This window comes from Tupaia chinensis, unplaced genomic scaffold (genome assembly GCF_000334495.1).
Source record: "Tupaia chinensis unplaced genomic scaffold, TupChi_1.0 Scaffold000155_1, whole genome shotgun sequence".
Lineage (NCBI taxonomy): Eukaryota > Metazoa > Chordata > Mammalia > Scandentia > Tupaiidae > Tupaia > Tupaia belangeri.
Window position 1 is genome coordinate 133,628 of NW_006159626.1, and position 14,113 is coordinate 147,740.

The 14,113-nt window shown below is 38.9% G+C and overlaps 1 protein-coding gene across 1 annotated transcript in view; it reads right to left on the reverse strand.

The window, feature by feature from the left end:
* Nucleotides 1-14,113, reverse strand: part of LOC102469392 (tyrosine-protein kinase Fer) — a gene marked incomplete at its 3' end in the record, with an annotated part of 168,685 nt that overhangs the window by 126,975 nt on the left and 27,597 nt on the right. Inside the window, 1 exon segment of the mRNA XM_027770707.1 lies at nt 10,477-10,743. Coding sequence (XP_027626508.1) covers nt 10,477-10,683 — 207 coding nt within the window.

Sequence of the window (14,113 nt, forward strand, 5' to 3'; positions counted from 1 at the left end):
TCAGCAGGCTAAAGTTTTCTGCATTCGCCTCTGATTTTCACACACAGGCAAAGCAAAGTTCACATTAAGCTCGAATTGTTCCCTAATGTCAAACTGTGTTGGAACAGAGCTGGATTTCAAATAGTGTTACAGCAGAACTGACCCTACAGTGAGGCTTGAGAATTACTGCCTTAAAAATACATGTAGTGGGGGGTGTCCAGCAGTTGGCATAATGGCTATGTCGTTGAACTCCCATGCAGTCGACTGCAGTTCGAGTCCCGGACCCGGTGGCTTAAACTCACACCTTCACACCGGGCACATGTGCATGCGTGCCCAAGATCCCAACAGGAAAATGGAGGAGAAGGGATTGCGGCATGGCCATCCCTCCTAGGGGGTGATTTCTTGCTTTCTCTGGCTCTCGTGCACGCTCTCTCTCTCTCTCTCTGTCTTTCTGACGAGCACATCTCCCTATAGCAAAAACCTCTCCAAAAAAAATACATGTAGTTGATGGGCCAGCAGGTGGCATGGTGGTTCAGATGCTGGACTCCCACATAGCTGACTATGGTTCAAGCCCCAGACCAGACAGTTTCAAAATCTTGCTGGACAAATGTATGTGCATGCTCAAAATCCCAGGAGGGGAATAGGGGAGAAGGGATCGCGGCGGTCATCTGCCCTCGGGAGGGGTTGGGGGGGTGATTTCTCACTATCCCTCTCCCATTCTCTCTCTGGCAAGCATGAATACCCTATGGCAAAAACCTAAAAAAAATGTAGTTGAAACTCTAGTTATATACTTGAACTCAAGTTACATTATATGTGTATTATGTGACTACTAAATAATAAGCCTGGTTCACCAAAAAGTATTTTTCATTACTTATTTCCACATGTTATATGAAGCACTGCCAATATTTTGGCCCACTTTATGTTTAAAAGGTAAGCCAATATCTCCCTTCAAATAAATTGTGTTATTTGAGGATTATCTGTTTCACTGTACTATTTCAGAAGAGATTTGACTATATTTGGACAGGTGAAATTTTAGATGAATAAGAAAACATCAAGTAAAATTCATCTTCAGCACAGAATAAAACAAGTCTTCAAAATAAAACAGCTGTTAAACACATGAAAAGGTGTTGGCTTAGGCTCACGGTTAGAGAAATATAGAATAAAAACCCAGTAGCTATCACGTATAACCTATCAGATAAGCAAAAACGCGGGAGTGTGGCTGTGCACTCTGCCGCCCGGAGTAAGCAGGGCTGGTGCCCTCGGGTGTTCTCAGGGATGTGCAAGAAGGCACAGGGTCTGTAAGTGAAGTCCACAGGAGACATGCACAAAACTGCATGTTCACATTCTGACCTAGAAATCTGATGTCCAGGAATTGACCCTGAAGACATTCATAATAATACAAAACATGTCAGTACAAAGGTATCCACTGCAGCGCTATCTGTCCTTGAGAAATACTGTTAAACCTGAAATTCCATACGGAGTAACCTGGCTGAATAACCAAATATTCTCTCCACTAAGAGGAAACAGGACTCCTAGGGAAAGGATCCATCCCAGGCCTGTGGAACATCTTATTATGCCAAGAAGTAACGACGTGCTCAAAGGAAAACAAGGACACAGAACGTGCAGGTGGTTGAAAACCAAGATGGCTACCTGGGTCTCCAGCTCCCAGTACTCTCTCCAAAGTCAACAGGAAAGCACAAAAAGGGGGAAATAAAACCACAAAAATCCATGCCCTCAGGATTAAAACAAATTACCAAATCACAGAGTATTAATTTCTCATATTCACGTTCCAGAGTAAAGATGCTGAAGAGACATAGTACAAAATGAAATGAGTGATTCCGGGCTGGATCCTGGATCGGGATGAAAACACTGCCAAAAAAGGACGGTGGACAAAAGGTGCACATGGAATGTATTTTCCAGTAACAACATGTGACAATGCTCGATTTCCAAAATTGGGTCATTATATTGGGGATATGTTCTTAGAAAATATGTACATAAGTATTTAGGAATGAAGGGATATGATGTCTTTGACTAATATTTTTTGGAAAAAATTATATTTATATTGAGAGAGAAAGGTAACCATACAGCACATATGACAAGATGCTAACAATTAGTGAATCGAATGAAGGACATAGAGGGGTTCTTTGTTTTATTCTTGAAACTGTGCCACACAGTTTCATTTTTGAAAATAAAGGCATAAAAATGATTCATTGTAAGACCTCCACAAGTCAAGATGGGAATCAGAGACTGATTTATCCTCCTGATTTAAAAAACTAGTAACATGTTACAACAGAACTGAGTATAGAGCAAGGTTTTAAAATTATGGCTAGACAAAAACAAATGCAACAGCACTCACGACACTGGATATCCGGAAATCTTAACAGTGATCCCTGAGAGACTATAAACAAATGAACAAGCTCTAAGCATATCCGAGCTTACTGAATGGAGACACTGTCCAGGCCACCACACAGGGAAGAGCCAAGCAGATTACAAGTCATCTCCACGGATCTCAGAGGCTGAGTTCAGAACACAGAAACACCAGCGTAGTCAGGGTACAGGAGAACGGGGTACGGAGCATTAAAGAGGTGACATCTGCACAAAGAGAACACTGCACATTTACATTTTGATATATTTACATTTGAGATCTGCAAAGTCTCTTCTCAATTTTGTAGCTAAGTATCGATCAGCTCAAAGGTGTGAGAAAACAATCTGATACCTAAAAACAATCACCCTGAAAGATTATAGGGAACGCTGTCTAGAATGTATAGTCACAAATCACGCCACGTCCTAACAGCCGTATTTCAAAACCTTACACTAAGAATAATCTTGCCTCAGTAGAGCAAATAAATTCACCTGAGACTAAACATACCTCTAATACTACCTAACAAATGTAAAAGAGAACCAAAAGAATCAAAGCTTCTCCTACTTCCTTAATCACAACCCAAAGCGAGCTTAAGAATATTTAAAGTAACAACACACACACACACACACAAAACTACTTAAAAGGTAAAACATACAATGCCTGATATCAAATCAAAGATCACCAATCACATAGATGCAAAAAATAACAACCTAAAAAAAGAAAAAAAAAAACAATCAAAACTATCCCAGCAATAATATAGATAAAAGAAGACAGGGACAGAATTACAGGCAGCATGTGGTTAAGGGGCTGAGTTCCCACATGGCTGACTGCAGTTTGAGCCCCAGGCCTGGTGGCTTAAAAATTACCCCGGGGCATGCGTCCATGCACACACAAAATCCCAAGAGGAGAAGGAAGGAAAAGGGATTGTGGCATAGCCATCCCTTGTTGGGAGTGATATATTTCTCTCTATTTCTCTCTTTCTCTCTCTCTCGCTCACAAGTGTACACACCCTATGAAAAAAAACTGAAAAGGCGGGGGGGGGAGAAGACAGGGGCAATAAAACATCTATTATGACTGCATCTCATATATTCAAAAAATTAGAGAAAAGCATAAACACACTAAGTAGAAACACAGATGATATAAAAAGGATACCAACTGAACTACTATAGATACTTAAGGTCTTCTCACCTTTAACATGAAAATGACCTGACTACTTGATTTATATTTATTTTCTCCAATTCCTCCACCCCAGTATAGGTGTGGGGCAAAAGGAAGAGCTGGGTTTTGCTGGGTGTAAGAAGATGAACAAATGATACACGGGCGTGAGTTAAATTTAAATATCAACAAAATAAGAATTGATGTTGCCAGAACAAGAAAAATGAAAGAGGAAGTGGCACTCTTGAAAGAGAAATGATCAAGAAAAATGTTAGAGATGACCTCCTTAACAAGGTCATTAAAGGATCCTGGAAATGAAAAGTGTCTGAGATAAAAATATACTGAATGGAATTAACGACACTACATTGCATAAACATAAGCTTAGAGAAGTGGAAGACATGACGAAAGAAATTAACCATAATGGGACAGGCCCATGACATGGTAGTTAAGCAACTAGATCCACATGGCCAACTGAACAGTTCAATAACAGGACATGGTGGCTTTAGAAATATGACAGGTACACATGTATGAATCCCCCAAATCCCAAATAGAGGAAGAAAAAAAAAAGAGGAGAAGGGCACAGCAGTGTGACCATTCTTGTTGGGGCGCGTTCTCATTTTCCCTCATTCTCACTCACTCTCTCTGTCTCTCTGGCAAGAACACATGTGCCATAAAGTCAAAAAAAAAAAAAAAAAGGGATCAGTAGTTAGCATAATGGCTATGTTGCTGGACTCCCATGTAATCAACCATGGTTCGAGTCCCGGACCTGGGGGCTTAAACTCATGCCGGGTGCATGTGCATGCCTGCCCACCCAAGATCCTGAGAGGAGAGAGGAGGAGAAGGGATTGTGGTGTGGCATCCCCCTGGGGGGTGATTTCTCACTTTCTGTCTACCTCTCTCTGTCTTTCTGGTGAGCGCATGCATCCTATAGCAAAAACCTCTGCAATAAAATAAAATAAATAAAAAATTTTAAAGGAAAGAAATTAAATTACTGAAATACCAGGAGCAGACAGAAAAATAAATAAGTAACAGCATCAGTGAACTCTGGGACAACTTCAAATACCAAAATACATGTATAATCAGTTTCCAAAGGAGAGGAGAACTGATACAAGAAACACGAAGAAAAATACATAAAGGCACAAAACAAATGGCTTAAAATCAGCAATGAAGAGAAAATTTTAAGCACAGACAGGACAAAAAACATGAGGTACAAATTTTCATTAGAAACAATGCATGATAACAATTCAGTAACATCTTTAAAATATTGTATGAAAAAAGTACAAGCTAGAACTCTATACATGACAAAAAATATTTTTGAAAAGCAAAGACAATAAGTAAGGATATTTTCACATTTTCAAAATCTGAAAAACTCTATTATCAGCATAGAAACAGAACAGGCCTACAATGTAAGAAACATTCAAGGAAGTCCTTAAAGCTAAAGGACAACGCTACCAGATAGAAACCCGAATCTACACAAAGAAATAAAGAGTATCATAAATTGTAACTCAATGAATAATATAAAAACGCATAGTCTTATTAAATTCTTAAAGTATTCAAAAGATAACAATTACGTATAATAATAATAATAATAATGTGTCGTAGGGTTTATAATGCATGTAGAATTAAAAGGCATGACAATAATAACACAAAGAACAGGTGGGGAGAAACAGAAGTATACTGCTACTAGGCTATGAAGGCCCCTACAGCACTAAACTACAGATCTGCAGGGTGGCCCTGTAACCTAGTGGTTCAGACAGCTGAATCGCACATGGCATTCGCACAGACCTGGCTCAGGTGTTTTTCAAGCCACTGGGACCACAACTGGGACCGCACAATCAGCCATGTGGGATTCAATTGTGGTAACCATACCACCACTCACTGGCTGGCCCTGATTTAGCTTTTGAAATGTTTGAAAAATACAAGTCCATGTTAATCAAACTAAAAAGAAAAAATACAATTATTTCAGCAGACAAAAAAAAAAACATTAAAAATAAAAAACATCAATTTATGAAGAAAAAAGAATCAGCTAAGTAAGAATAGAAGGGAGTTTCTGTAAGTTTATAAAAGGTATCTTTAAAAAAAAAAAAGCTAACATCATATTTAATCACAAAGGACTATATTCTTTTACCCTAAAATCAGAGGTTTGCTGTCAGTACTTATACCCAACTTTGTGGTGGTAGTTCTAGTCAATGCAAAGGTAAGAATAAATAAAAGACATTCAGATTGGAAAATAAGGAAAACTGTCTTTGTTTACAGGTAACATGATCAACAGACACTACAAAAAAGCTACAAATAGGTACATTTCTCGAAGTTGAGGTTGTAAGGTCAATATACATAATACCAATAAACAATTGGAAACCGAAATTTAGGGAAAAAATATCATTTACAAAAATATAAAATAATAATTTATATTGGGTAGTTGGAAAAGTCATGACAAACTTTTCTGTTTCTATGCAAAATTGTGTCATAACTCTTCCAACAACCTGTTACATAAATCTAATGCCTATGTGCTAAAAACTGTAAAACCTTGCTCAGGCACCAGCAGTGGCACGGTGGTTAAGGCCGCTGGATCCCACATGGTTGAATGCATGGCTAGAGTCCCAGACCTGACGGCTTTAAAGCTATGCCAGGCACATAAGAGTGCATGCCCAAAACCCTGAAAGGAGAGATGGAGGGGAAAGAGATGCAACGTGGCCATCCCTCTTAGCGGGGGTGCTTTCTTACTCTCTCCCATGCTCTTGCTTTCTCTCTCTCTGTCTCTGTCTCTGGCAAGTATATGTGCCCTCTGGCACATAAAAAAAATTAAACAAAAAGCAAAACACTGGTCATAAAAAGTAAAAGATATATATTATGTTTACTGACTTGGATGGCCCGATATTGCTAAGATATACTTTTTTTTTCCAAATTTACCTGAATATTTAATACAGTTCCAATAAAAAATCCCAGTAGTCTGTTGTTATAGAAATTGACAAGTTGTTTCTAAATTCATATAATGATTCAAAGGAATTAAATATTCGAAAAAATTCTGGAAAAAAATAAAGCTTGAGGAACTGCCTGACTGAGATTACTCTCATGGAGCAATAACCAGGACAACATATTACTGATGTCTTAAGTCAAAAATATGAATGGAACAGAATAAAAAGTACTGAAACAGACACTCATTATAGTCAACTGATTTTTATACAGCAATACAAAGGCAATACAATGGAGAAAGCTGTCTTTTCAACAAATGGCCCAGAAACAAACGGACACTCCTTTGTGTGTGTGTGTGGGGGGGGGGGGGCAATTTATCTAACCCCATAAACAAAAATGAACTAAAATGAAAATATAGAAGAAACTCTTCAAAACTTTGGGTCAGGGAAAGATTTTTTTTCAGATACAACAAAAGGACAATTTTCTAGGATGCCAGATGGTGGCTCAGTGGTAATATAACTAGGCTCACATGGAAAACGTCCTGGCTGGGTTCAAATCCTAGAATCTCCCTGAGCATGTAAGCAAGCCCATGATCTGGGCCTGCTGAGACCGAGGGTGCATCATGATACGGGGCCCCTGTTCAGAGTCTCTGTCTCTGTCTCTGTCTCTCTCTCTCTCTGTTCAGAGTCTTTGTCTCTCTCTCTCTCTCTCTCTCTCTCTCAGGATATAGATAAACTTGCGAAAAACAATTATCTAAAGAAAATACTGAAAAGCCGAACTTTATTTACGGGTAGAATAAACGATAGCTTTTCAGTTTTAAGGGGAAAGCTGACATACGCCTTGATTTTCTTTGGTTCCCAACTATTGTTCAACTGTTAATTCTCAAAATGTCCTTTTGGAGGGCTGCACGACCCACTTAACCCACTCCCGCCCAATTGTCATTACCCTTCCCTAGCTGCCATCCTCACCCCAAACGCTCTCCTGCCTTCCTGATTATTCCAGCACTCGTCTCTCTTCCTTCCTCACCAAAATACTCGACACTCCAGTATCCACACTGGTGATTCCTCCGCTGCCCCGACCTCAAAACCCCGTACTCCCACCTGTTAATCCTATTTCTCATTCCTTTAACGACTATATTTTAAAAAGTATAATTCCAGGTAAGCAAAATAAATAAAGCATATTTCTCCCTTCCTCCTACAACCTCAATAAAATACAATACAGTTAAAGTATAAACTCATAACTCATTTTAAACAAAATACTAAAATTGTAACAATGTCAATACATATGTCAATAGAACGTAAGGAAATGAAAAGCAGGTAAATGGAAACTACTCAGCGTATGAGGAACAGCTGACACGAGCATCCTGGGAAGGGGGAGAGGGTCCACATTTACGGGATCAGACGACTCCACTAAATTTCAGAAACTGGAAACACCCAGAACAAACACAGGAAGAGAAAGGGGTGCTGAAAGAAGGCCGACGCAGAAGCAGGTGGAACCGCAGTTGCTGTAGCTCAGCCCACACAGACAGACCACCTTCCCACTGCGGGAGGACACGAGAGAAACAAGAGCCTTTGGACACGGACACTACGCAGCTCACCAACACAGGAGCAGCCGTAAAATACGAGGCTTAAGATACCCAGCTGGGGAACCAGCAGTTAGTGTAATGGCGATACCCAGCTGGGCAAGCTGGTCACGTGGTGGTCAAGGTGACTGCACAGTTCAAGTGCCAGACGCCCTGGCGTGAATACACGCTGGGAGTACGTGTGCCTACTCTCCCAAGAGGAGAACGGAGAAGGGACTGCAGCATGGCCATCCTCCCAGGGGGTGCTTTCTCTCTTTCTCGGTTTCTCTGTCTCTCTCCAGTGACAGAACATACCCAATAGTAAATTTTAAAAAGAAACCTGGTCCAGCCCTGGTAGTCAGCAGTCACACCACTCCATGCCACTGAATCCACTGGCTTCAATTCCTGGGCTGACCTCCACACATGAGGCCACGTGTGTGCCTCAAGATACCGGCTGGCTGAGAGGTTTGTAGGGATGATCACAGAGTGAGACACTCTCTTGAGGGAGCCTGTCCTTCTCTTTCTCTCTCCCTATCTTCATCTCTGCCTCTTTCTCCCTCCCTGTCTCTGTCTCTACCTCTGTCTCTCATGAAAGATTAAAAAAAAAAAAAAAAGAAAAAAAAACTTTTCCTATCTATTTCCATTAAAATAATGGCAGGCTTATACCCACAGATTGGTTCACCAAATAAAATACAAGATACCATACTATATTACTTAAATTTCAAATAAAAAATAAAATTTTAGTCTATATTTGTCCCAAATTTGCATGAAAAGTTAACTAGTGTCCTACATTTTTATTTGCTGTATTAGGCAGCCCTACCTTCAGACTAGAGAGCAGAAAATTCCTCTTTGGGAAACCTGACTGGGCCAAGGAAAGGGAAGAGAAGGAAGGGGCTCTCAACAAAAATCATAGATCGTTCCCTGATCAACCACACCGTGCACACATATTCCCCAGCAGATTTCCCGTACAATCTGCTCATATCCTAAGGCCCATAAGTGAAAGAAACAATAATTTTTAAACTTCCCAAAGTAAAAAAAAGTACATTTTATTTCTTTGCTTACTTACTTTATGTGTGTATGTGTATGGTTCTTTTGCCATAGGTGAGTGTGCTTGCTAGAGAGAGACAGGGAGAGGGAAAGTGAGAAATCACCTTCAAGAGGATTGGCCATGCAACAATCCTTTCTCCTCTAGTCTCTTCCTGGGATTCGGTGCATGCATGACATACACCCAGCATGATTTTTCAAGTGGCCAGGTCTTGGACTTGAACTGCAGTCAGCCAGGTGGGAGCCCAGTGCTTTAACCACCATGCCACCTGCTGGCCCTGGGTAAAGTTTATTTTTGGCCCTTAATAAATACTGTAAAATGTGATATTTAAGTAAAACTCCAAGAACTGTTAAGGTATTTAATATTTCATCTTTAATGTTTTCAAATAACAAGATATAACCTAATTTTTATATGACTGAATAGTCTTGGAGATAAAAAAAAATCATGTTTATCCAATGGATTTGTCTTAAGACTAACACATCAGTACACTATTATTTTAGTCATGAAATGATAGCAGACAACAGCTACATGTTAAACTATTCCATAAGATTTATGACATTAATGATTCACAGAAGAATTCAGGAAGGTGGCTTATAATAAAAATTTATATTAAAAAATAAAAATCAGGACCAGCAGATGGCATAATGGTTACGTCACTGGACTCCCACAGAGTTGATCATGGTCAAGTCCTGGATCTAGAGGCTTAAAATTCATGCCAGGCACATGTGCATCCATGTGTGCCCAAAACCCTGAGAAGAGAGTGGAAGATAAGGGATTATAGCATGGCTATCCCCCCAAGGGGTGATTTCTCACTTTCTGTCTGTCTGTCTGTCTCTCTCTCTCTCTCTCTCTCTAGCGAGTGCACATGCCCTACATGAAAAATCTCTCTTAAAAAAAAAATCAAAAATAGAAACCAAAGCAGCAGAGTTGATGTAAGCCCCAAGCAGGGAGAATAATAAAAGAAATCAACATGAGCAATAATGGCTCTCAAACCTGACTATCGTGAGAATACCTAGACATCCTTTTTCCCCCTCCATAAGAGGGACAGAGACAGAAATGAGAAAGATATACAGGCCCCCAAGAGGGTCCCCACACTGTAACCACCCTCAGGCTCAGCCATCATGAATGCACCTGTCAGACAGGCATGGGGAGTCCTCTGGGACACAAAGTCCAGACACTCCCAGGCACGTCCAGCACTGCAGAGCACTGGCCCTAGACATTACTTTTTTAAAAAAAGATTTCAAAGCCTCTCCTTAGATCTACTGAATCAGCATATCTGGGAAATAGAGCCCTAAATTTTATAATTTTTAAAATTATCCCCAGGAATTCTAATACTCAGCAAAATTTTGAAACAACTGCCTTAGAATGCTGATTCGTGCATGTTCATTCACTAGCATGATCAATCGCTTTACGCACAGTTGTGATGCTGCACATAACAAATGGGGAAACTGTCCTTCTTACCTTGGATACATTGCTGACATAATTCATTTGGACAGTACTTTCTTTATCAACTTGATTACAAAGGTTCTGTAACGTAGATGCATATTCTTTATCACTTTTTATTCTCAGGGCCATAAATTTCTTCACTGTTTCCAGTAACCGCAATTCCCAGTCTTGCAATTTTAACACAGCTTCATGTGAATTCTTCAGGTCACTCCCAAACCCCATTTTTGTAAGGCACTGCTTATCGTCCACACTGCACAAGCGAGCCTTTTAATCAGCACATATCTGCACACATAAACAGAAGGAAAAAATCTTAAATCAAAAAGAATTAAGTCTTCAAAGCAAAGGCATTGCCCTTTCTTTTCAGTGTTAAAAAGGTCACTACAAACAAATACTTCTGTCTAAAGATGAAAAACAAGATGAGAACGTTCACAGTGTTGTTGACATCTATTCAATATTAGATTACAATGAAATAAGTAAGACATTCATATGGGAAAGGAAAATATAAAAGTATTTTTATTTGCAGATGACCATCTTGTACACAGAAAATCCTATGGGAAATAATAAAAAAAAACTATTAGAACAAAAAAATGAGTTTAGGTATATTACAGAATACAAGACCAATATACAAAAATCAATTATACTTCTACTGGGTTGTTGGGAAAGTTATGACACATTTTTGCACAGAAGAACACGAAAAAAATACATCATGACATTCCCAACAACTTAATATACAGCAGCAATGGTCAATCCAAAAATGAAATCAGAAAACAGTTCTATTTATAAAAGCATCAAAAATAAAAGAATAAAACATTTAGGAATAAATTTAACAAAAGAAATACAAAATTTGGACTCTTAAAACTACAAAACACTGTTGAAAGAAATTTTAAAAGGGCTAAATAGGGGCCAGCAATGGGGTAGCAATTATGTCACTGGACTCCCAAATGACCAACCACAGTTAAAGTCCCGGACCCAGTGGCTTGAAACTCAACTGGGCATGTGTGCGTGTGTGCTCTAGATCCAGGCAGAGAATGGAGGAGAAGGGATTGTGGCATGGCCATCCTCCTGGGGGCTGATTTCTCACTTTCCCTTTCTCTGTCTATGTCTCTCAGTCTGTCTGTCTGAATCTCACTCTCTCCCCAGTGAACACATGTGCCCTAAGGTAAAAACTTCTTAAGAAAAAAGGAGAGCAAGGCTGTTTAATTTTTTCTTCAGATTTAATATAATCATATTAATGACACAGCTCTTTTGTGCAGAAATTGACAAGCTAATCCTAAAATTTGTACAGAAAGGCAAGACAACCACAATGACCACAAAAAAAAAAAATTGTGAAAATGAACAAAGCTGGAAGACTTCTTGACTTCGAAACTCACTAAAAAGTTATAATCCTCAAGACAGTATAGTACTAGCCCATGGAAAGCAATAAGGATCAATGAAATATAAGGCCCAGATATAAATCTTCACATTTATGATAAAATAATTTTTTACAAGGGTGCAGGTCTAGTCAATAGAGAAAGAAAAAATTTTTTGACAAATGGTCTTGTGACTATTGATTTCCGCATGCAAAAGAATAAAGCATACCTTCTGTAGACTACACATAAAACTCTAAATGTATCATAGACCCAAACATCAGAGCAAAAACTATAAGTCTTAGAGAAAACTTAGGAATAAATCTTAACCTTGGCTTAGGCAATGGTTTCATAGATACAAAAAAAGCATGAGCAACAAAATAAAAATACATAAATTGGGTTTTACCAAAATTATATGCCTCAAAAGACACCATCAAGGGGGACCAGCAGATGGCATAATGTCTACGTTACTGGACTCTCATGTAGTAGACAGCGGTTCAAGTCCCGGACCCAGTGGCTTAAACTCACATGGGGTGCATGTGAGGGCATGCCCAAGATCCCAAGAGGAGAAGGGATTGCAGTATGGCCATCCCCCCAGGAGGTGATTTCTTGCTTTCTGTCTCTCTGTCTCTCTACGTCTTTCTGGGGAGCACATGCGCCCTATAGCAAAACCTCTCCAAAAAAAAAAAAGACACCATCTAGATAGTGAAAAGACCACCCACAGGATGGTGAAAATATTTATAAATCATATATCTAATACAAAACTTTTATCTAGAATATATATAGAATTCTCACAACTCAATAAAAAGACAAATCAATTAAAATGGGAAAGGCAAAATCCTGATAAAATGGAGAACTGGAGGAAAGAGAATTGCAGTATGACCCTGATCCATAAAGGAGGGCTTTCTCTTTCTCTCTGGTAAGCACACACATCCACTAGCAATTAAACAAACAAACAAAAAATGGGCACAGGTTCTGAATAGGCATTTCTCCAAAAAATATATACAAACATACAAATGTTCAATAAGCATGTGGAATGATGTTCAATATCATTAGGAAAATGCAAATTGAAATTACAATTAGCTAACACCCGTACCACTAGAATTTCTATAATAATAAAAATAAATAAATAAAAATCAGATAATAACAAGTGTGGGAGAGACTATGGAGAGAAAGGAACCCCACTCTCCTGCCTTGTTAATTTAAATTTAAAATGATGCAATCACTATAGAAAACAGTATGGCAGTTCCTCAATAATAATACCATATGACCCAGAAATGTCATTCCTTTATACCCAAGAGAAATAAAACATATTTCTACACAAAAGCTTGTATGTCAATGTCTGAAGCAACATTATTCTCAATAGACACAAGGAGGAAACAACCCAAATATCCACTAATTAGTGAATGGATAAATAAAACATGATAATATCCAAATAATGGAATATAATTTGGCAGTTAAAAAGAATGAAGTATTGATACAGGCTGTAACATGGATACACCTTGAACACACTTTACCAAGTAGAAGTCATACTCAAAAGACTACAGATTATACAATCCTGTTTATATGAAATATCCAGTAGAGACAGAAAGTAGACCAGTTGTTTCCTAGGGCTGGTGAATTTGGGGAAAGATGAGTGACTATTACTGGGTACTGGATTTTTTGTAGAGGTGATGACTGTAGTGATGGCTGACTAACTACTGACTGTAGTGATGGCTGCACAACTCTGTGAATGTACAATTGATTTATACAGTTTCCAACGAATAAATTCTTTGGTATGTTAATTATAGGTCAGAAGAGTTGTTTAAAAATAAAATCACTATAGCATGACTTATGATTTATCTAAAGGTTGATTATCATAATCTTTGCCAAAATATCATGCTCATATACTATAAACCCTGAAAGCTATCATAGAATTTATTTTGCTTTCAAATATCTTACAATTTTAGGTGGTGCATCTTTCAAGTCACTTAGAAGAAACGAAGAAACAAAGTTTTCGGAACCAGCAGTTAGCATAATGGCTATGTCGCTGGACTCCCACATAGTCGACCGCGGTTTGCATCCCGGACCACCGGGTGGCTTAAAACTCACGCCGGGTGCGTGTGTGTGCGCGTGCCCAAGATCCCAAGAGGAGAATGGAGGAGAAGGGATTGCGGCGCAACCATCCTCCCGGGGGGGGTGATTTCTCACTTTCTGTCTCTATGTCTCTCTCTGTTTTTCTGGTGAACTCACGCGCCCTATAGTGAAAACCTCTCAAAAAAAAAAAAAAAAAAAAAAAAAAAAAAAAAAAAAAATTTTTTTTTTTT